This window comes from Bufo gargarizans, chromosome 5, assembly GCF_014858855.1.
Source record: "Bufo gargarizans isolate SCDJY-AF-19 chromosome 5, ASM1485885v1, whole genome shotgun sequence".
Classification (NCBI taxonomy): Eukaryota; Metazoa; Chordata; class Amphibia; order Anura; family Bufonidae; genus Bufo; species Bufo gargarizans.
The window spans coordinates 467,321,563-467,346,677 of NC_058084.1; the positions used below are offsets into that span (position 1 = coordinate 467,321,563).

A 25,115-nucleotide genomic window follows, 5' to 3' on the forward strand; every position below is an offset into this window, starting at 1 on the left:
ATCTAGTATTGCAGGACTGACACTGTATCATGTGCATATAATAGTGCCACCTAGTGATGTCATCTAGTACAGCAGGACTGACACTGTGTATCATGTACATATAGTAGTGCCACCTAGTGATGTCATCTAGTACAGCAGGACTGACACTGTGTATCATGTACATATAATAGTGCCACCTAGTGATGTCATCTAGTACTGCAGGACTGACACTGTGTATCATGTAAATATAATAGTGCCACCTAGTTCTCAGCGCCATGGATACTTTAGTCATCCGTTACAGCAGGGTCTGTGTGTACGTGCGGCCCCTGCTCCACACGTGATCTCCTCCTCTGTTCCTCACACAATCCTCTACAGATTTCTCCTGCGCCGCTCCTCTACTCCGGAACTCCCTGCTCCAACACATCAGATTCTCCCCCAACATCCAAACCTTCAAGAGTGACCTGAAAACCGCCTCTTCAGGAAAGCCGACCCCCTGCCATGAGCATGCTGCCACCCCACACCGACGAGCAGCCTATACCGTCACCTGCTGTGTTCCCCCCTTTCTCTTGTAGATTGTAAGCTCTTGTGGTCAGGCTCCTCTCCCCCTCTGTACCAGTCCTCTAGTAGTTTATTTTATTTTTATATTTGTGTAACCTGTCTGGATGTAGAGCGCCACGGAATTAATGTGGCTTTAAAACAAATCATGATGGATGGCGGTACACCGCGTTCCTGGGGCTGGAGAACACTCGCCTCTTCTTCTGTTCGCTGCGTCTCAGGTCAGGAAACCATTTCAGTGATTGCAATACCAGACACATCCATGGGCGAGGGGCGGCGCTGTTGCCTGCAGAGTACCTGTGAGGACAGGCAGTGACATGACGCTCACATGGTGCTGTGGGTGCAGCCGCACACTGTAAACAGGACCTGCAGGGTTTGGCTCCTACTTTCACTTTCTTAGGATTCTCCTCCTTCTGGTGGTTTCCAGGATGGGGCTTTCCAGACGGCACAGACATCTGCTGGGGTGAGAGGCCGGATCCATGTGAGCCCCCTCATCGGTCACTGACTGCCCCCTAAACGGAGAGCGACCCCCATCATTGCACGGAGGCGGCCGGTGTGTAGAAGTAATAGGTAACTATGCTGCGGATTTACAGATGAGCTTTTAGTGAATGACCCTGAAAGTATGTGCCCCCCCGACCGGTCACTGAGATGATATCAGTGCGGGGGCGAGTCGTCAGGACGGGACCGTACCGCCATTCCTTACGGCTTTTCGGATGGTTAGAGTGCGGCATTTATGGGTCGTTGTGTGAGATCCATATCTTCTCATGTGTCCATAGATACATAATATATACATTGTATCACTTCTAGTGTAAACATCAGACAGGAGGGGGCAGTCCAAAAGAGGAACCCCGGGGGTCTGGTGCTGCCTGAGAGCTCATGGGGCGCAGTACCCCCAAGAGCCCACCAGCAGGCTGTGGAGACAAAACATGTTGGGAGACCCCTAAAGAAACCAGTGGAATTGGAGATCCCCTTTAGGTCATGTTCACATGGCAGATTTGACCATTAGATTTCGGTCACGGATCCAGGCGCAGATTTAGCAGCGTCACCCACAGAAACCGCAGCAGTAACGAGAACATCAATTAGATTTTGTTTCTGCGGCGCGGATTTCTAATTCACCTGTAGAAAAATCTGGACTGCGGAGCGAATTCCCACCAAGGGGAGGTGGGTCTTGAGTGGACGCCACTTGGATTTTGGAGCAGAATTTGTGCTGAAAATCATGTAAGAAGTCGACAACCACACAGCAGAGTATGTGGGACAAGACAGCGGGGGCGCACATGGGGGGAGGAAAGATTACAACAGCGCCCCCTAATGGGGCTGAGGACAGAATTTGGAAGAATACATTGCATCCTGTGAAGTCGCTGGAGAGTTTCAGTCTTGAGCCTCATTATTTAGCGATCAGTGCACGGAAGTTTTTGGAGGCAACTCAGCCCCAAATAGTTGAGGTTCTCCAAAGATCTTTATTTACACCGGCAAGTGAAACGCCAGCCCCAGTAAAGCTGCCCCTTTATCACCATGAGAGGATGGACCCTCAGGGTCACACATGTCTTTCTCTTCCAGGATTACTAGAAGATTTGGACCATAGGTTATGGTAACCATGGCTGGTTCGTGGTGGATCACTGTTCTTCTGGTGACGTCTGTGAGCGGCCGTGTCCCAGTGGATTCCCTCACAGACCCTCAGACAGAGGCGGTCAGATTGGTCAGGGAGGATTTCCACAAGAGCAACAAGGTCAAAAACGCGTTCCAAGTGTCCTCCATGCTGGCCGCAACGCAACAGGTGAGTGGTGACCATCAGGGTGGACAGAGACCTGGAGGCATGGTGAGTGGTGACCATCAGGGTGGACAGAGACCTGGAGGCATGGTGAGTGGTGACCATCAGGGTGGACAGAGACCTGGAGGCATGGTGAGTGGTGACCATCAGGGTGGACAGAGGCCTGGAGGCATGGTGAGTGGTGACCATCAGGGTGGACAGAGGCCTGGAGGCATGGTGAGTGGTGACCATCAGGGTGGACAGAGACCTGGAGGCATGGTGAGTGGTGACCATCAGGGTGGACAGAGGCCTGGAGGCATGGTGAGTGGTGACCATCAGGGTGGACAGAGACCTGGAGGCATGGTGAGTGGTGACCATCAGGGTGGACAGAGACCTGGAGGCATGGTGAGTGGTGACCATCAGGGTGGACAGAGACCTGGAGGCATGGTGAGTGGTGACCATCAGGGTGGACAGAGGCCTGGAGGCATTTCCCAGTCATTATTAGTATCTCCAGGATTCTGTAGAGTTTTCTATGATCATTTCTGTCACTTTTAGGAAAACTTTGATGTTAAAGGAACATTTGTTAAAGTAAGATTCATCATGAAACAGACAAATTGTCAGAGACGCGACTGGATGAACCGAAAGTGCGTCCCCATAATGACAGCCAAGGTGAGGGGCGGAAATATATACCGCTTTATATCTATATTGTATATACAGCGTACATTGTATATGAGTGTATATGTGAGTGTATGCATAGCCGCATATGTGCATACGGTATATATGTGTGCTCACCTGTATATTGGACTATGTATACAGTATATATGTGTATCTGTATACAGTGTATATGAGTATGTATAGCTGTGTATGTACGGTGTGTATACAGTATATAAGTATCTATGTACGGTATGTGTGTATACAGTATATATGTATCTATGTACGCTACGTGTGTATACAGTATATATGTATCTATGTACAGTATGTGTGTATACAGTATATATGTATCTATGTACAGTATGTGTGTATACAGTATATATGTATCTATGTACAGTACATGTGTATACAGTATATATGTATCTATGTACGGTATGTGTGTATACAGTATATATGTATCTATGTACAGTACGTGTGTATGCAGTATATGTGTATCTATGTACAGTATGTGTGTATACAGTATAAAAGTATCTATGTACAGTACGTGTGTATACATTATATATGTATCTATGTACAGTATATGTATATAGTATATATGTATCTATGTATGGTACGTGTGTATACAGTATATATGTATCTATGTACAGTATGTGTGTATACAGTATATATGTATCTATGTACGGTATGTGTGTATACAGTATATATGTATCTATGTATAGTACGTGTGTATACAGTATAAAAGTATCTATGTTCAGTACGTGTGTATACATTATATATGTATCTATGTACAGTATATGTATATAGTATATATGTATCTATGTACAGTACGTGTGTATACAGTATATATGTATCTATGTACGCTACGTGTGTATACAGTATATATGTATCTATGTACAGTATGTGTGTATACAGTATATATGTATCTATGTACGCTACGTGTGTATACAGTATATATGTATCTATGTACAGTATGTGTGTATACAGTATATATGTATCTATGTACGGTATGTGTGTATACAGTATATATGTATCTATGTACGCTACGTGTGTATACAGTATATGTATCTATGTACGGTATGTGTGTATACAGTATATATGTATCTATGTACAGTACGTGTATACAGTATATATGTGTATCTGTATACAGTGTATATGAGTATGTATAGTTGTGTATGTACGGTGTGTATACAGTATATATGTATCTATGTACGCTACGTGTGTATACAGTATATATGTATCTATGTACAGTATGTGTGTATACAGTATATATGTATCTATGTATGCTACGTGTGTATACAGTATATATGTATCTATGTACAGTATGTGTGTATACAGTATATATGTATCTATGTACGGTATGTGTGTATACAGTATATATGTATCTATGTACGGTATGTGTGTATACAGTATATATGTATCTATGTACGCTACGTGTGTATACAGTATATATGTATCTATGTACAGTATGTGTGTATACAGTATATATGTATCTATGTACGGTATGTGTGTATACAGTATATATGTATCTATGTACGGTATGTGTGTATACAGTATAAAAGTATCTATGTACAGTACGTGTGTATACAGTATATATGTATCTATGTACGGTATGTGTGTATACAGTATATATGTATCTATGTATAGTACGTGTGTATACAGTATAAAAGTATCTATGTTCAGTACGTGTGTATACATTATATATGTATCTATGTACAGTATATGTATATAGTATATATGTATCTATGTATGGTACGTGTGTATAAAGTATATATGTATCTATGTACAGTACGTGTGTATACAGTATATATGTATCTATGTACGGTATGTGTGTATACAGTATATATGTATCTATGTACAGTACGTGTGTATACAGTATATATGTATCTATGTACAGTACGTGTGTATACAGTATATATGTATCTATGTACAGTACGTGTGTATACAGTATATATGTATCTATGTACAGTACGTGTGTATACAGTATATATGTATCTATGTACAGTGTGTGTGTATACAGTATATATGTATCTATGTACAGTATATGTGTATACAGTATATATGTATCTATGTACAGTACATGTGTATACAGTATATATGTATCTATGTACAGTACGTGTGTATACAGTATATATGTATCTATGTACAGTACGTGTGTATACAGTATATATGTATCTATGTACAGTACGTGTGTATACAGTATATATGTATCTATGTACAGTACATGTGTATACAGTATATATGTATCTATGTACAGTACGTGTGTATACAGTATATATGTATCTATGTACAGTGTGTGTGTATACAGTATATATGTATCTATGTACAGTATATGTGTATACAGTATATATGTATCTATGTACAGTACATGTGTATACAGTATATATGTATCTATGTACAGTGTGTGTGTATACAGTATATATGTATCTATGTACGGTATGTGTGTATACAGTATATATGTATCTATGTACGGTACGCGTGTATACAGTATATATGTATCTATGTACGGTATGTGTGTATACAGTATATATGTATCTATGTACGGTACGCGTGTATACAGTATATATGTATCTATGTACGGTACGTGTGTATACAGTATATATGTATCTATGTACAGTATGTGTGTATACAGTATATATGTATCTATGTACGGTACGCGTGTATACAGTATATATGTATCTATGTACGGTATGTGTGTATACAGTATATATGTATCTATGTACGGTACGCGTGTATACAGTATATATGTATCTATGTACGGTACGTGTGTATACAGTATATATGTATCTATGTACAGTATGTGTGTATACAGTATATATGTATCTATGTACGGTACGTGTGTATACAGTATATAAGTATCTATGTACAGTACATGTGTATACAGTATATAAGTATCTATGTACAGTATGTGTATACAGTATATATGTATCTATGTACAGTACGTGTGTATACAGTATATATGTATCTATGTACAGTGTGTATACAGTATATATGTAAGTACAGTACAGAGCACACTGGGGGCTGTGACTCTCCTTATACTCCTCTGTGCACTTTGTATCTTCCTATCAGAGAACTTACAATTGCGTCGGTTGCTTCACGTTTGCTGACGGTGCGGATCTACTACAGACGGGATATCGGAAATGTGTGCGCCAAAGTGATGCGAACAGGGTGAGCGATTGTGTGAACCTATGAATAGTCTGTAACCATAGATCCCGATACCGTAATATTACTCCGGCTTCCAATAGTCCAGAAGCTCCGGACAGAACTCCTCCTAATCCTGACCTCCACTAATCCGTAAAACGCGCTAATCTGTCAGATCTGTATAGTACACAGTAATGATGGAAGGTACTGAACATGGATCATTCCCCCCATATAGAAAGAAGTGAAAAAGGAGAGGCGTAAGGAGTGCGCCAAACTGAAAGGCAAGAAACGTACGTACAGTGTGGGCGCCTACAGCTTCCGGAGGTGAGCCCCTGCTGGGATGTAAGTATGGGGGGCATGACCTTCCTGCTCCAGCTGATCGTACACCATCAGTCAGGCCACGGAGTCAAAGAACCAGGACAGTCAGGGCTGTTTCACACGAGCGAGTCCATTGCGCGAATCACGCTCCGTGTGTGGGTGCGATCCTCCGCTCCGTGTGTGGGTGCGATCCTCCGCTCCGTGTGTGGGTGCGATCCTCCGCTCCGCGAGTGGGTGCGATCCTCCGCTCCGTGTGTGGGTGCGATCCTCCGCTCCGCGAGTGGGTGCGATCCTCCGCTCCGCGAGTGGGTGCGATCCTCCGCTCCGTGTGTGGGTGCGATCCTCCGCTCCTCCGCTCCTCCGCTCCGTGTGTGGGTGCGATCCTCCGCTCCATGTGTGGGTGCGATCCTCCGCTCTGGACTCGCAGGAGCGCACGGTGTTATCATGATGTATAATGCTGTGTGTCTCTGCTTGACATTATTTATACAGATTCACACTGACAGCTTTATGTCACTATGATTCTGTGGAAAAAAGGCCACGCAGAGACACACAGCATTATAAATCATGATAACGCCGTGCGCTCCTGCGAGTCCAGAGCGGAGGATCGCACCAACACACGGAGCGTGTGAAACAGCCCTAAACCACTGGACACCGGGGACTGGGACACTAAACCACTGAACACCGGGGACTGGGACACTAAACCACTGGACACTGGGACACTAAACCACTGGACACCAGGGACTGGGACACTAAACCACTGGACACTGGGGACTGGGACACTAAACCACTGGACACCAGGGACTGGGACACTAAACCACTGGACACCGGGGACTGGGACACTAAACCACTGGACACCGGGGACTGGGACACTAAACCACTGGACACTGGGACACTAAACCACTGGACACCGGGGACTGTGACACTAAACCACTGGACACCAGGGACTGGGACACTAAACCACTGGACACTGGGGACTGGGACACTAAACCACTGGACACCAGGGACTGGGACACTAAACCACTGGACACCGGGGACTGGGACACTAAACCACTGGACACCGGGGACTGGGACACTAAACCACTGGACACTGGGACACTAAACCACTGGACACCGGGGACTGAGACACTAAACCACTGGACACCGGGGACACTAAATCACTGGACACCGGGGACTGGGACACTAAACCACTGGACACCGGGGGCTGGGACACTAAACCACTGGACACCGGGGGCTGGGACACTAAACCACTGGACACTGGGGGCTGGAACACTAAACCACTGGACACCGGGGCTGGGACACTAAACCACTGGACACCGGGGGCTGGGACACTAAACCACTGGACACCGGGGACTGGGACACTAAACCACTGGACACCGGGGGCTGGGACACTAAACCACTGGACACTGGGACACTAAACCACTGGACACCGGGGGCTGGGACACTAAACCACTGGACACCGGGTACTGGGACACTAAACCACTGGACACCGGGTACTGGGACACTAAACCACTGGACACCGGGGACTGGGACACTAAACCACTGGACACCGGAACACTAAACCACTGGACACCGGGGACTGGGACACTAAACCACTGGACACCGGGGACTGGGACACTAAACCACTGGACACCGGGGACTGGGACACTAAACCACTGGACACCGGGGACACTAAACCACTGGACACCGGGGACTGGGACACTAAACCACTGGACACCGGGGACTGGGACACTAAACCACTGGACACCAGGGACTGGGACACTAAACCACTGGACACCGGGGACTGGGACACTAAACTACTGGACACCTGGGACTTGGACACTAAACCACTGGACACCGGGACACTAAACCACTGGACACTGGGGACTTGGACACTAAACCACTGGACACCGGGGACTTGGACACTAAACCACTGGACACCGGGGACTGGGACACTAAACCACTGGACACCGGGGACTGGGACACTAAACCACTGGACACCGGGTACTGGGACACTAAACCACTGTACACCGGGGACTGGGACACTAAACCACTGGACACCGGAACACTAAACCACTGGACACCGGGGACTGGGACACTAAACCACTGGACACCGGGGACTGGGACACTAAACCACTGGACACCGGGGACTGGGACACTAAAGCACTGGACACCGGGGACTGGGACACTAAACCACTAGACACCGGGGACACTAAACCACTGGACACCGGGGACTGGGACACTAAACCACTGGACACCGGGGACTGGGACACAAAACCACTGGACACCAGGGACTGGGACACTAAACCACTGGACACCGGGGACTGGGACACTAAACTACTGGAGACCTGGGACTTGGACACTAAACCACTGGACACCGGGACACTAAACCACTGGACACTGGGGACTTGGACACTAAACCACTGGACACCGGGGACTTGGACACTAAACCACTGGACACCGGGGACTGGGACACTAAACCACTGGACACCGGGGACTTGGACACTAAACCACTGGACACCGGAACACTAAACCACTGGACACCGGAACACTAAACCACTGGACACCGGGGACTGGGACACTAAACCACTGGACACCGGGGACTGGGACACTAAACCACTAGACACCGGGGACTGGGACACTAAACCACTGGACACCGGGGACTGGGACACTAAACCACTGGACACCGGGGACTGGGACACTAAACCACTGGACACCGGGGACTGGGACACTAGTGATCATACAAGTGATGATGAAGAGGATGATGATGATGAGGCTTTGTCTCTCTCTCTTTTAGGGCCCCTCTGGGAAACTATAACTAAGCCCCCCGACCTCTGCTCCATACGTGTTGTCCCGTGGACTCCTCTGAACAGTTAGGTAACATCTATGGACATGACGAATATCAGGACTAGCGGAGACCCCGGGATCAGAGCGGAGAACCGCGAGATGTATGTGTCAGGACAAGCAGAATGAAGAGCCAGAGGCCGACGACACGGACAAGGACCGCGGTCAGAACTGGAGATGAGCGAATTTCCGCTTATGAAATTCGTTTGCAATTTGTTTACTGGTAAAAGGTGAAGTGCGTTATGGATTCTGTCACCGCGGACCATAGCGCAATTCTATGACGGAATGCCTTCAGAGACTTTCCGTTATTCATTCCGTCACAATAGAAGTCTATGGGCTGCAAAATGGATCCGTCCCGTTATGCAGGGAAATACTCTCCTGCCTCTAAAGGCATTCCGTTATAGAATTGCGCTATGGTCCGTGGTAACAGAATCCATAACGGAATTCGCCTTAAGGGTCCATTCACACGTCCGCAAATGGGTCCGCATCCGTTCCGCAATTTTGCGTAACGGGTGCGGACCATTCATTTTCTATGGGGACGGAATGGATGCGGAGAGCACACAGTGCGCTGTCTGCATCCGCATTTGCGGAGCGCGGCCCCGATCTTCGGGTCCGCAGCTCCGCAAAAGATAGAACATGTCCTATTCTTGTCTGCAGCTGCGGACAAGGATAGGCATTTCTATAGGGGTGCCGGGCGGGTTGTGGATCCGCAACGCACTACGGACGTGTGAATGGAGCCTTAACCAACAAGTGAAGTGTAAACGGATCTCAGATTATGAAATTCGCTCATCTCTAGTCGCAAAGCATCCAGAGCTCGGTCTTCATGAGGCTTTTATGTCCTCCTCCTCCTCATATGGGATCTACAAACAGATGCAGATGACCCCGTCACCCTTAAATATTCCCATTGTTCTAATGTAAATCTGTGCAGTGTAATTTCAATAAAGAGCATAAAAAAAAATATGATGAACTGTTCAGCCTGAGCCCCCTGTTTCATGACTACAATGCAAGAATACAGTTAAGACTGATACACAGGTATATGAAGACGTAAAGAAAGCTGAAGGCTCCATATGACTGTTGTGATGATTATCGTGTGTGGGTGTCATTCAGGTTCAGAGGGGGAGGGGAAGACAAACCAACACAATAAAGTACTAAAACATACCCACAATTACTCATCACCAAGATAAACAAGAAACAGCCAGAGGAGAGAAGAGGTGAGAACAGGGAAGTCCGGGCATGTTACAGTGCAGCTTCATGGAAATGCCTGGAGAATTCATGAAAGACCAAACAACACCCTAAATGGTTAAAAATTCATATGTGACTGCACTAAATAATGTATGTACACAGTGACTGCACCAGCAGAATAGTGAGTGCAGCTCTGGAGTATAATACAGGATCTAACTCAGGATCAGTACAGGATAAGTAATGTATGTACACAGTGACTGCACCAGCAGAATAGTGAGTGCAGCTCTGGAGTATAATACAGGATGTAACTCAGGATCAGTACAGGATAAGTAATGTATGTACACAGTGACTGCACCAGCAGAATAGTGAGTGCAGCTCCGGAGTATAATACAGGATGTAACTCAGGATCGGTACAGGATAAGTAATGTATGTACACAGTGACTGCACCAGCAGAATAGTGAGTGCAGCTCTGGAGTATAATACAGGATGTAACTCAGGATCAGTACAGGATAAGTAATGTATGTACACAGTGACTGCACCAGCAGAATAGGGAGTGCAGCTCTGGAGTATAATACAGGATGTAACTCAGGATCAGTACAGGATAAGTAATGTATGTACACAGTGACTGCACCAGCAGAAAAGTGAGTGCAGCTCTGGAGTATAATACAGGATGTAACTCTGGATCAGTACAGGATAAGTAATGTATGTACACAGTGACTGCACCAGCAGAATAGTGAGTGCAGCTCTGAAGTATAATACAGGATGTAACTCAGGATCAGTACAGGATAAGTAATGTATGTACACAGTGACTGCACCAGCAGAATAGTGAGTGCAGCTCTGGAGTATAATACAGGATGTAACTCAGGATCAGTACAGGATAAGTAATGTATGTACACAGTGACTGCACCAGCAGAATAGGGAGTGCAGCTCTGGAGTATAATACAGGATGTAACTCAGGATCAGTACAGGATAAGTAATGTATGTACACAGTGACTGCACCAGCAGAAAAGTGAGTGCAGCTCTGGAGTATAATACAGGATGTAACTCTGGATCAGTACAGGATAAGTAATGTATGTACACAGTGACTGCACCAGCAGAATAGTGAGTGCAGCTCTGGGATATAATATAGGATGTAACTCAGGATCAGTACAGGATAAGTAGTGTATGTACACAGCGACTGCATCAGCAGAATAGTGAGTGCAGCTCTGGAGTATAATACAGGATGTAACTCAGGATCAGTACAGGATAAGTAATGTATATACACAGTGAGTGCACCAGCAGAATAGTGAGTGCAGCTCTGGAGTATAATACAGGATGTAACTCAGGATCGGTACAGGATAAGTAATGTATGTACACAGTGACTGCACCAGCAGAATAGTGAGTGCAGCTCTGGAGTATAATACAGGATGTAACTCAGGATCAGTACAGGATAAGTAATGTATGTACACAGTGACTGCACCAGCAGAATAGTGAGTGCAGCTCTGGAGTATAATACAGGATGTAACTTGGGACTTGTTACAGGTTTTGTGTTATCTAGAGCCTCATTTTGTGGACTTTCCCCTTGTATTCAGCTTTCTCAGAAATCCATCCAGTGAGGAGACGTCCTCAGACCCCGGCTGCTCGGCCTCTTGTCCTTCCCTCGTTGCTGCGAGGCCCCTGCAGTTCCTTTTCCTCCCCAGTCCCCTCCTATCTGCTCCTTCCTCTACTCTTGTCAGATTCCCCCCAGTCCAGACCAGAGAGACCCCAGTACAGGCGGAGCAGCTCTGCGCGGAGTTCTGTAAATATTACTTTACATCTATGTCTTTTCTTTACTGTTCAGTGACTTTTCTTTCTGGGATTTTCTCTTTTGGGTAATTTCCATATCTTTGGGGACTTTTCTGTTCTTTGTACACGAAAACGAAAGCAGCTTTTGCATGACAACAACTATATTTCCTCCCCTGCTACATTTAAAGGGACAGTCATTTTACAGTATTCATACTATATCAGTACTGGAGCGTTATAAGAGGAGCGGCCGACATCAGTCACATATCTGATATAAAGCAGGAATCATGGAGCCGAGCGGCTTCTGCCAATTATCCTCTTAAAGAAGCCGTGGGACGGCTGATAACGGGGCCAGAGATTGTAGAGACATCCAGTCACAGTATATAGTGTATACCCCTCTCAGATACCCACATCCTGCAAATCCTCCTCCTCCATATAACACCGAGATCATATATCACACCACCCTCCATATTACACACTTATATCCTTAATTACAACCTCCATATAACACATCCATATCCTATATCACCCCTCTATATTACACACTTATATCCTATATCACCCCTCTATATTACACACGTATATCCTATATCACCCCTCTATATTACACACTTATATCCTATATCACCCCTCCATATAACACATCCATATCCTATATCACCCCTCTATATTACACACTTATATTCTATATCACCCCTCTATATTACACACGTATATCCTATATCACCCCTCTATATTACACACTTATATCACGCCTCTATATTACACACTTATATCACCCCTCTATATTACACACATATATCCTATATCACCCCTCTATATTACACACTTATATTCTATATCACCCCTCTATATTACACACATATATCCTATATCACCCCTCTATATTACACACTTATATCCTATATCACCCCTCTATATTACACACTTATATCACCTCTCTATATTACACACTTTTATCCTATATCACCCTTCTATATTACACACTTATATCCTATATCACCCCTCTATATTACACACTTATATCACCTCTCTATATTACACACTTTTATCCTATATCACCCCTCTATATTACACACTTATATCCTATATCACCCCTCTATATAACACATCCATATCCTATATCACCCCTCCATATAACACATCCATATCCTATATCACCCCTCTATATTACACACTTATATCCTATATCACCCCTCTATATTACACACTTTTATCCTATATCACCCCTCTATATTACACACGTATATCCTATATCACCCCTCTATATTACACACGTATATCCTATATCACCCCTCTATATAACACATCCATATCCTATATCACCCCTCCATATAACACATCCATATCCTATATCACCCCTCATATATTACACACTTTTATCCTATATCACCCCTCTATATTACACACGTATATCCTATATCACCCCTCTATATTATACACGTATATCCTATATCACCCCTCTATATTACACACGTATATCCTATATCACCCCTCTATATTACACACTTATATCACCCCTCTATATTACACACATATATCCTATATCACCCCTCTATATTACACACTTATATCCTATATCACCCCTCTATATTACACACTTATATCACCTCTCTATATTACACACTTTTATCCTATATCACCCTTCTATATTACACACTTATATCCTATATCACCCCTCTATATTACACACTTATATCACCTCTCTATATTACACACTTTTATCCTATATCACCCCTCTATATTACACACTTATATCCTATATCACCCCTCTATATAACACATCCATATCCTATATCACCCCTCCATATAACACATCCATATCCTATATCACCCCTCTATATTACACACTTTTATCCTATATCACCCCTCTATATTACACACTTTTATCCTATATCACCCCTCTATATTACACACGTATATCCTATATCACCCCTCTATATTACACACTTATATCCTATATCACCCCTCTATATAACACATCCATATCCTATATCACCCCTCCATATAACACATCCATATCCTATATCACCCCTCTATATTACACACTTTTATCCTATATCACCCCTCTATATTACACACGTATATCCTATATCACCCCTCTATATTATACACGTATATCCTATATCACCCCTCTATATTACACACGTATATCCTATATCACCCCTCTATATTACACACTTATATCCTATATCACCCCTCTATATTACACACTTATATCCTATATCAGACCTCCCGAGTGTCCCTTATTTGGAGGGACAGTCCATATTTTGGACCCAAGTCCCTCTTTTCTCTTCTTCAATGTCCCTCTTTTTGATCTGCGGTATAGATTTGCATCGTTACATCTGGTGTTTGGTTCCGATCTGTATATTTGACCCGACCTTGTATATTATTCGAATTTTAGAATTTTCCATATATAGATAGTTTTTGTGCTATTGTGCGCTAGGAAAACTCTTAGGCCTCTTTCACATGAGCGGATCTCGTCTGAGTGATCCGCTGAGTAAAAGAGAGCGGAGCCGCGCTCCGGACGGCAGAGACTCGGGGCAGTGACATGGTTGATGGCGCTCTTTGCCTCTCTGTGACCTTTTTACTACAAAATGACGGTGACAACTTTATCTGACAGATTTTGTATTAAAAAGGTCACAGAGAGGCAAAGAGCGTCATCAACCATGTCACTGCCCCGAGTCTCTGCCGTCCGGAGCGCGGCTCGGCTCTCTTTTACTCAGCAGATTACCGGATCCGCTCGTGTGAAAGAGCCCTTAAAGTGTATAAATATACAGGAAAAATAGACTTTTATACAAATTAACCATAAGTGTCCCTTTTTGTCCAAAAAGTTGAGAGGTATGCTGTATCACCCCTCCATATTACACATGCATATCCTATATCACACCTCAGGGGCTGGTACACTTTAGCCTGGGGGGCAGCACACAGCACTGGCCCATGTGTAGCGGCCCATCTTTAGCCTGTTTTACTCCGCCTAACATATAATGGCGGTATAGGTACATGGGCTTTAAATCATTAAAAGGTGGCAGCCGGTTGTGTTTTCATGTTGGGATGGTACACGTCTGCCATCCAGGACACAGGAGGCACAGGTGCCATCCAGGACGCACAGGTGCCATCCCAGATACAGGACGCACAGGTGCCATCCCAGACACAGGACGCACAGGTGCCATCACAGATACAGGACGCACAGGTGCCATCCCAGATACAGGACGCACAGGTGCCATCCCAGACACAGGACGCACAGGTGCCATCACAGATACAGGACGCACAGGTGCCATCCCAGACACAGGACGCACAGGTGCCATCCCAGACACAGGACGCACAGGTGCCATCCCAGATACAGGACGCACAGGTGCCATCCCAGATACAGGACGCACAGGTGCCATCCCCCACAGGTGCCATCCCAGACACAGGACGCACAGGTGCCATCCCAGATACAGGACGCACAGGTGCCATCCCAGATACAGGACGCACAGGTGCCATCCCAGATACAGGACGCACAGGTGCCATCCCAGATACAGGACGCACAGGTGCCATCCAGGACACAGGACGCACAGGTGCCATCCAGGACGCACAGGTGCCATCCCAGATACAGGACGCACAGGTGCCATCCCAGACACAGGACGCACAGGTGCCATCCCAGACACAGGACGCACAGGTGCCATCCCAGACACAGGACGCACAGGTGCCATCCCAGATACAGGACGCACAGGTGCCATCCCAGACACAGGACGCACAGGTGCCATCCCAGATACAGGACGCACAGGTGCCATCACAGATACAGGACGCACAGGCGCCATCCCAGATACAGGACGCACAGGTGCCTGTCATGCCCTGCTCAGACGGTGTGCGGAGGTCTGTCAGATTGGCAGCACGTGTCTAACCTTTTTGTTTTGGAATCATGCTGGATCCGCCTTCCTTCAGGTGCTCTGGGTGGGGTCATTGGCTTAAATTGCTTTCAATCCCAGAGGGCAGTGCGGGTTATAGGGAAGGATGAAAGGATGGAAGGATGGAAGGAAGGATTGTCTGTTCCAGCTCAGATAAGTTTGATTTCTGTTTGTGTGGTTTGCGGTCTAGGCTATTTGTGTGTCTTCTGCCCCTTCTCCCCTTTCACCATCTCAGGGATTCTAGGGTGTTTGCAGTCCAGGCACGAGGACACTTCATACCTACCATCAAGGTCTGAATGTGGGCTTAGCAGCATAGGGAGAGAAGTCAGGGATGTGCTAGGAGGTGACCTGTCCCCAGCATCTAGCCTAGACACTTGTGTATTTGGTTGTCTGTGTATCTGAGATCCTGTCCGCCATGACATTATAACCCGCCATACTGTGACTGCCATTACTCAGTGGTTTTGTGATGGCGTCAATTGATGCACTGATTGACCGCATGCAGGGATTATCCCTAGAGGTTGCGGATCTGCGTAGTTCGGTCACACAGTTTCAGAGTGTTCTGGCATCAGGTGCAGGTCAAATTGGTGGGGAGCCTAAAGTCGCTCTTCCCGAGAAATTTACAGGGGGTGCGGATAATTTTATCCGCTTTAAAGAGTCATGCAAATTGTATTTCCGACTGCGTCCATTTTCATCAGGTAATGAAAGTCAGAGGGTTGGTATCATCATGTCTCTGCTTAAAGGGGACGCGCAATCCTGGGCTTTTTCTCTGCCGCCCGGTTCTCTGGCCCTCCGGTCGGTGGATGAATTTTTCAAAGCCCTGGGATTGATTTACGATGACCCAGATCGGGTCTCGATGGCAGAATCTAAATTGCGTAACTTACTACAGGGTGAACATACTGCAGAGGTTTACTGCGTAGAGTTTAGGAGATGGGCTACAGAGTCAGGGTGGAACGACCCCGCGTTACGTAGTCAGTTTTGTCAGGGGTTATCTGAGAGGTTGAAAGATGCCCTGGCTTTTCATGAGTAGCCAGATACTCTAGAGAATGCCATGTCTTTGGCTATACGGTTGGATAGACGTATCAGAGAGAGGTGTAAGGGTCCCTCCGCGCAAGGGATCCCTTCTGCGTGTGGTCTCGTCTCACCTGCTGCCCAGGGTGATATTACTTATAGCTCTGGGGTAGGGGAGGAACCCATGCAGTTGGGTCAGATATCTTTTCGTTCTGGTAGGAGAGACTTTAGGAGATTGCATAAATTGTGTTACTACTGTGGTAAAAGTGACCATCTTGTTTTTGCTTGTCCTTTTGTTAAACCGCATGATGATATGAAAGAAAAAGAAACCGTCCTGACTCTTGGTAGCGTGAATGGAGTAGTGGAACAAGCAGGTATGCAAGCTCCCTGTAATTCTCCAGCCACGGTGGCGCTAGACTCAAGAGAATTCTCTGTTGAGGTATTCATTGACTGTGGTGCTGGGCTAAACCTTATTGACTTTCTTTTCCTTCAAAATCTGGGTCTAAGTACGTGCACTTTGGAAAGGGAGATTCCGGTGTTTGCAATAGATTCTTCACCTCTTTCTTAAAGGAGTCTCACTCATATTGCACATGGTATTCAGTTTAGGGTGGGTGATTCACATGTAGAGCTTATTTCTTGTTTTGTCATGAGGGATTTGCCAGCTCCTTTAGTCCTAGGTTTACCTTGGTTGACACAACATAATCCAATTATTGATTTGCAAGCAAGACAAATTATTGGTTGGGGAGAGTTTTGTTCGGATAATTGTCTTGGCACATCTATCTCTGGGTGTCCACTACGGTTCTACCTCAGTATCTCTCAGATTTTGAGGATGTCTTTTCGGAGGGTGGGACCCAGGAATTGCCCCCTCATCGTGACTATGATTGTCCAGTTAATCTCATCCCAGGCGCTAAGTTGCCAAAGTCTCGCCTTTACAATCTTTCCCAACCTGAAAGAGAGGTCATGCGAAAGTATATCGCCGAGAGTTTGGTAAAAGGTCATATTAGGCCATCTAAGTCTCCGGTGGCAGTAGGTTTTTTCTTTGTCAAGAGAAAGGATGGATCGCTGAGACCGTGTTTGGATTTCCGGGAGTTGAACCGTATTACGGTCCGGGATCCGTATCCCCTTCCTTTGATCTCCGACCTTTTTGATCAGATTGTTGGAGCCAAGGTGTTCTCCAAGTTGGATTTGAGAGGGGCCTACAATCTGATCAGAATCAAGGAAGGGGATGAGTGGAAGACGGCCTTCAATACGCACATGGGTCATTTTGAGAACCTGGTGATGCCTTTTGGGTTGACGAACGCGCCAGCGGTATTTCAGAGATTCGTCAATGACATTTTTCATCACTTAGTGGGGAGGTTCGTGGTGGTTTACTTAGATTACATTTTAATTTACTCTCCTGATCTGAAGACCCATCAGAGTCATGTGAGACAGGTTTTGGCGATCCTTTAGGAGAATAAGTTATATGCCAAATTGGAAAAATGTGTGTTTTCTGTGCAGGAGCTTCCATTTTTGGGATATCTGCTTTCCGACTCTGGTTTTCGTATAGACCCCGAAAAAGTCCGGGCGGTTCTGGAATCGGACCAACCAGAGAATCAGAAAGCTTTGATGCGATTTTTGGGGTTTACTAATTATTATAGAAAATGTATTCTAAACTATTCCACCATTGTTAAACCTCTGACTGATATGACAAAGAAGGGCACTGACGTCTCTGTTTGGTCGGAGGAGGCTTTGCAGGCCTTTTCGACTATTCTGGTGCAGCCTGATGTGTCTCAACCATTCGTGGTGGAGGTGGATGCATCAGAAGTGGGGGTGGGAGCGGTGCTGTCGCAGGGTTCTTCTCCTGGCAAATGGGTCCCGTGTGCTTTCTTTTCCAAGAAGCTCTCGGTCGCCGAGAGAAACTATGATGTGGGAGATATAGAGTTGCTGGCTATAAAATTGGCCTTTGAGGAATGGCGTCACTGGTTGGAGGGGGCTTCTCACCCCGTTACTGTTTATACGGATCATAAGAATTTGGCTTACCTGCAATCTGCCAAGCGTCTGAACCCTAGGCAGGCCAGATGGTCACTGTTTTTTACCAGGTTCAATTTTGTTGTCACTTTTCGTCCGGGGGTCAAAAATATCAAGGCAGATGAGTTGTCTCGCAGTTTTCCTGGGGGAGGTGATTCAGAGGATCCTGCTCCGATTTTGGCTGACGGGGTTGTGGTTTCCGCTCTGTATCCCGAATTGGAGATGGAGGTGTTGGGAGCCCAGGAGGGGGCTCCTGGTTCTTGTCCCCCAGGGAGGTTGTTTGTTCCTGAGGGCCTGCGATACAAGGTTTTCAAGGAACATCACGATACTGTCCTTGCCGGACATCCTGGTGGTAAGTCCACCTGTGACCTTGTGTCCCGGAGGTTCTGGTGGCCCGGGTTACGTAGGAGCATTGAGGATTACGTGGCAGCTTGTGAGACCTGTGCACGATCTAAGGTTGCTCAAACTCGACCGGCTGGTTCACTCCTTCCTGTATCTATTCCGTCTCGTCCTTGAACGCACTTGTTCATGGACTTTATTACGGATCTGCCGAGTTCCTCGGGGAAAACAGTAATTTTGGTGGTAGTTGATCGTTTTAGCAAGATGACTCATTTTATATCGTTAACTAGTCTGTCTAATGCCAAGACTCTTGCGCAAATTTTTGTTGACAATATCGTGAGATTACATGGCATTCCCTCGGATGTGGTCTCTGATAGGGGCACACAGTTTGTCTCCAGGTTCTGGAGGGCGTTCTGCTCTCGGCCTGGCATTCAACTTTCGTTCTCTTCGGCTTTCCATCCGCAGTCGAATAGACAGACGGAGCATACTAATCAGAACCTGGAGACCTACTTGAGGTGCTTTGTGGCGGAAAATCAGGAGGACTGGTCCTCATTCCTGCCCTTAGCGGAGTTTGCTTTGAATAACCGTAGACAGGAATCCACGGGTACGTCGCCATTTTTTGGCGCATATGGTTTTCATCCTCAGTTTGGTACCTTTTCTGGGACTAGCTCCTCTGGGATGCCAGAGGAGGAAAGGTTTTCTTCTAACTTATCCTCTATCTGGCGGAGGATACAAGTGAATTTGGAGGCGATGGGTGAGAGATATAAGCGTATGGCTGACAGGAGACGTGTGACTGGTCCGGACCTGTGTGTGGGTGATCTGGTGTGGTTGTCCACTAAAAACATTAAATTGAGAGTGCCATCTTGGAAACTGGGTCCAAGATTTATCGGCCCGTACAAAATATCTGCGCTGATCAATCCAGTAGCGTTTCGACTGGATCTTCCACAGACTTGGAGGATCCATGATGTGTTCCATAGATCTTTATTGAAAAAATATGTGAGACCAGTGGAACCATCGCCATTGCCCCCTCCTCCTGTTCTGGTCGATGGGAATTTAGAGTTCGAGATCTCCAGGATTCTTGACTCTAGAGTTCTTTGGGGTTCCCTTCAGTATCTAGTACACTGGAGGGGATACGGCCCCGAGGAGAGGATGTGGGTTCCGGCACTGGAGGTCAACGCCAGCCGACTCGTTAGGGCTTTTCACAGAGCCCACCCGGATAAGGTTGGTCCGGGGTGCCCGGAGGTCACCCGTAGAAGGGGGGGTACTGTCATGCCTTGCTCAGACGGTGTGCGGAGGTCTGTCAGATTGGCAGCACGTGTCTAACCTTTTTGTTTTGGAATCATGCTGGATCCGCCTTCCTTCAGATGCTCTGGGTGGGGTCATTGGCTTAAATTGCTTTCAATCCCAGAGGGCAGTGCGGGTTATAGATTTCTGTCTGGCCTTGGATTAAAGGAAGGAAGGATTGTCTGTTCCAGCATAAGTTTGATTTCTGTTTGTATTGTTTGCGGTCTAGGCTATTTGTGTGTCTTCTGCCCCTTCTCCCTTTCACCATCTCAGGGATTCTAGGGTGTTTGCAGTCCAGGCACGAGGACACTTCATTCCTACCATTAAGGTCTGAACTGTGGGCTTAGCAGCATAGGGAGAGAAGTCAGGGATGTGCTAGGAGGTGACCTGTCCCCAGCATCTAGCCTAGACACTTGTGTATTTGGTTGTCTGTGTATCTGAGTTCCTGTCCGCCGTGACAGTGCCATCCCAGATACAGGACGCACAGGTGCCATCCCAGATACAGGACGCACAGGTGCCATCCCAGATACAGGACGCATAGGTGTCATCCCAGATACAGGACGCACAGGTGCCATCCCAGACACAGGACATCACTGAGTACATAGCAACAGCTCGGTCATTAGAGGGACAAGATTTACCAACTCCGGAGCTAAAGAGACTCCATTGACTACTATGGTGTCTGCTCAGGACGCTGTTCCTTTACTGGACAAAAAAAGCTTTCCACTTAAGACAGAATCTGTGACAGCGGCCGAACTCAGATGTGAATGGATGGTATCAGATTGAAGTATAGAATCAGCTGCATGTATAACACACAGCAAGAACCAGGATCGCTACATGCATACAGCGCCAGAACCATGTGCAGTACAGATACCCGGCACCAGAACCATGTGCAGTACAGATACCCAGCACCAGAACCATGTGCAGTACAGATACCCAGCACCAGAACCATGTGCAGTACAGATACCCAGCACCAGAACCATGTGCAGTACAGATACCCAGCACCAGAACCATGTGCAGTACAGATACCCAGCACCAGAACCATGTGCAGTACAGATACCCAGCACCAGAACCATGTGCAGTACAGATACCTAGCACCAGAACCTTGTGCAGTACAGATACCCGGCACCAGAACCTTGTGCAGTACAGATACCCAGCACCAGAACCTTGTGCAGTACAGATACCCAGCACCAGAACCTTGTGCAGTACAGATACCCAGCACCAGAACATTGTGCAGTACAGATACCCAGCACCAGAACCTTGTGCAGTACAGATACCCAGCACCAGAACCATGTGCAGTACAGATACCCAGCACCAGAACCTTGTGCAGTACAGATACCCAGCACCAGAACCTTGTGCAGTACAGATACCCAGCACCAGAACATTGTGCAGTACAGATACCCAGCACCAGAACCTTGTGCAGTACAGATACCCAGCACCAGAACCTTGTGCAGTACAGGTACCCAGCACCAGAACCATGTGCAGTACAGGTACCCAGCACCAGAACCATGTGCAGTACAGATACCCAGCACCAGAACCTTGTGCAGTACAGATACCCAGCACCAGAACCATGTGCAGTACAGATACCCAGCACCAGAACCATGTGCAGTACAGATACCCAGCACCAGAACCATGTGCAGTACAGATACCCAGCACCAGAACCATGTGCAGTACAGATACCCAGCACCAGAACCATGTGCAGTACAGATACCCGGCACCAGAACCATGTGCAGTACAGATACCCGGCACCAGAACCATGTGCAGTACAGATACCCGGCACCAGAACCATGTGCAGTACAGATACCCGGCACCAGAACCATGTGCAGTACATATATACATCCCCAGATTTTAAAAGTTCAGAACAGATACCATTTCAGTAGTGAGGTCGGCCCTCGCCATATAAGCTTGTACGGTGTGAAACTACAGCTCCCAGTATGGTCTGAACAGTTGTAAAGGGATGCTGGGAGTTGTTGTTTCACAAAACAGCATGCTACCACCCATCATCAGCTGTGGACTATACAAGTGACTACAGCTCTCATCATACACAGTCAGCAGCAGAATAATAATTTCCATTTAGTGACTTTAAGGTGACGTCTCCTCCTGAGTTCTCCATCTGGTTCAGACCGCCATGATGACTTCTCCCGGCCACTATTTACCTTTACCTTTGTACATAGTGCCACATGCTCTGTGCCCTCTGTATATAGTGCCACATGCTCTGTGCCCTCTGTATTTAGTGCCACATGCTCAATGCCCTCTGTATATAGTGCCACATGCTCTGTGCCCTCTGTATATAGTGCCACATGCTCTATGCCCTCTGTATATAGTGCCACATGCCCTGTGCCCTCTGTATATAGTGCCACATGCTCTGTGCCCTCTGTATATAGTGCCACATGCTCTGTGCCCTCTGTATATAGTGCCACATGCTCTATGCCCTCTGTATATAGTGCCACATGCCCTGTGCCCTCTGTATATAGTGCCACATGCTCTGTGCCCTCTGTATATAGTGCCACATGCTCTGTGCCTTCTGTATATAGTGCCACATGCTCTGTGCCCTCTGTATATAGTGCCACATGCCCTGTGCCCTCTGTATATAGTGCCACATGCTCTATGCCCTCTGTATATAGTGCCACATGCCCTGTGCCCTCTGTATATAGTGCCACATGCTCTGTGCCCTCTGTATATAGTGCCACATGCTCTGTGCCTTCTGTATATAGTGCCACATGCTCTGTGCCCTCTGTATATAGTGCCACATGCCCTGTGCCCTCTGTATATAGTGCCACATGCTCTGTGCCCTCTGTATATAGTGCCACATGCTCTGTGCCCTCTGTATATAGTGCCACATGCTCTATGCCCTCTGTATATAGTGCCACATGCTCTGTGCCCTCTGTATATAGTGCCACATGCTCTATGCCCTCTGTATATAGTGCCACATGCTCTGTGCCCTCTGTATATAGTGCCACATGCTCTGTGCCCTCTGTATATAGTGCCACATGCTCTGTGCCCTCTGTATATAGTGCCACATGCCCTGTGCCCCCTGTATATAGTGCCACATGCTCTATGCCCTCTGTATAGTGCCACATGCTCTGTGCCCTCTGTATATAGTGCCACATGCTCTATGCCCTCTGTATATAGTGCCACATGCTCTGTGCCCTCTGTATATAGTGCCACATGCTCTGTGCCCTCTGTATATAGTGCCACATGCTCTGTGCCCTCTGTATATAGTGCCACATGCTCTGTGCCCTCTGTATATAGTGCCACATGCTCTGTGCCCTCTGTATATAGTGCCACATGCTCTGTGCCCTCTGTATATAGTGCCACATGCTCTGTGCCCTCTGTTGTAATGCTAATGTTATGATAAAGACACACTAGCAGCCAGCAAACGCGGCGTACCAGACACACTTTGCACAAGCCGTCGCACTCTGAACACCCTTTAGGGCCGGGGTTCTCCTCACCCGTCTCCAGCAGGAAGGGGGACTTTGGCAGAGCCCCCTCCCCAGGGGTCAGTAGCAGGGCGGCTGGCGGCTGGTGGCTGGGCACAGCGGCTGCAGTTGGGCAAAACCCCAAAGTAAATACCGTGACACAATGCAATGGTCAATAGGGAGACACGAGGATGGTCAGTAACGTAAGCCCGGGCACGAGAACCAGAAGACAACCAAAGGCAGAGTCAATAACCAGAGAAACCACTCAGCAGATCCAGAGCCGGGAAGTAACTGAATAATCAGCAGAGGGGGGGAAGTCCAGGTGTAAATGTCCCTCCACAGATGACCGGACACCGCTGAGGACACACCCAATCTCCACCCTCAGCCCAGGGAAGCACAGTGAGGGCTGAGAGAGCAGAGGAGGGAACCCCCCACCATAAGTCAGGAGGCAACAGAGGTTCCCTGGCAACAGCTGACGCTAGGGGTTCTGGTGTCCCGGGACTCCTGACCAGCGTCAGCGCTGGGAATGATGGCGTCCCGTCTACCAGCAGCACCAAGATCCGAAGTGGATCTCACAGAGTGAAGCACGCGCGTAAAGTGCCAACCTTTACTTGCTCCGCCCTCGGGAGCGACACTCCGCCCCTCGTAGCCAGCGAGGGGTGAGGGATGTCCGGCCGGAGACCACCTGGTGGAATGAGAGACACTGGTGGTAGACTCTGGGAATAAGGAGAGCATCCATGAATCCGGCTTATAGACTGGTTACGTTTTTCATTGTCCACCGATTGTACTATTCCCCCTAAAAGTTGATGAGATATGATAAAAATAAGGCATGTGAATGTGATGCGATAGGAGCAGATGACGTGCGCCTTTTATGGAGTTCTACACATATTCAAGATTTCTGGAACAAAGTTATTTTACGAATAAAAAAAAACCTCATCAATTTAATATCCCCCGAAGCTTCGAAATATGCAAGATATATAGAAAATTAGCCACAGAGATCTGGCCACTATATTATCAAAT

At 46.8% G+C, this 25,115-nt stretch overlaps 1 protein-coding gene across 1 annotated transcript in view; it reads left to right on the forward strand.

The window, feature by feature from the left end:
• Window positions 1-920: 920 nt before the first annotated feature.
• Window positions 921-25,115, forward strand: part of RARRES2 (retinoic acid receptor responder 2) — a 35,917-nt gene continuing 11,722 nt past the window's right edge. The window contains exons 1-7 of the mRNA XM_044295590.1: window positions 921-1,104; window positions 2,092-2,308; window positions 2,837-2,950; window positions 5,999-6,097; window positions 6,306-6,394; window positions 6,464-6,492; window positions 11,987-12,167. Of these exons, the coding sequence (XP_044151525.1) occupies window positions 2,120-2,308; window positions 2,837-2,950; window positions 5,999-6,097; window positions 6,306-6,394; window positions 6,464-6,492; window positions 11,987-12,167 (701 nt within the window). The 5' untranslated portion in view covers window positions 921-1,104; window positions 2,092-2,119. The remainder of the gene's footprint in view (window positions 1,105-2,091; window positions 2,309-2,836; window positions 2,951-5,998; window positions 6,098-6,305; window positions 6,395-6,463; window positions 6,493-11,986; window positions 12,168-25,115) is intronic.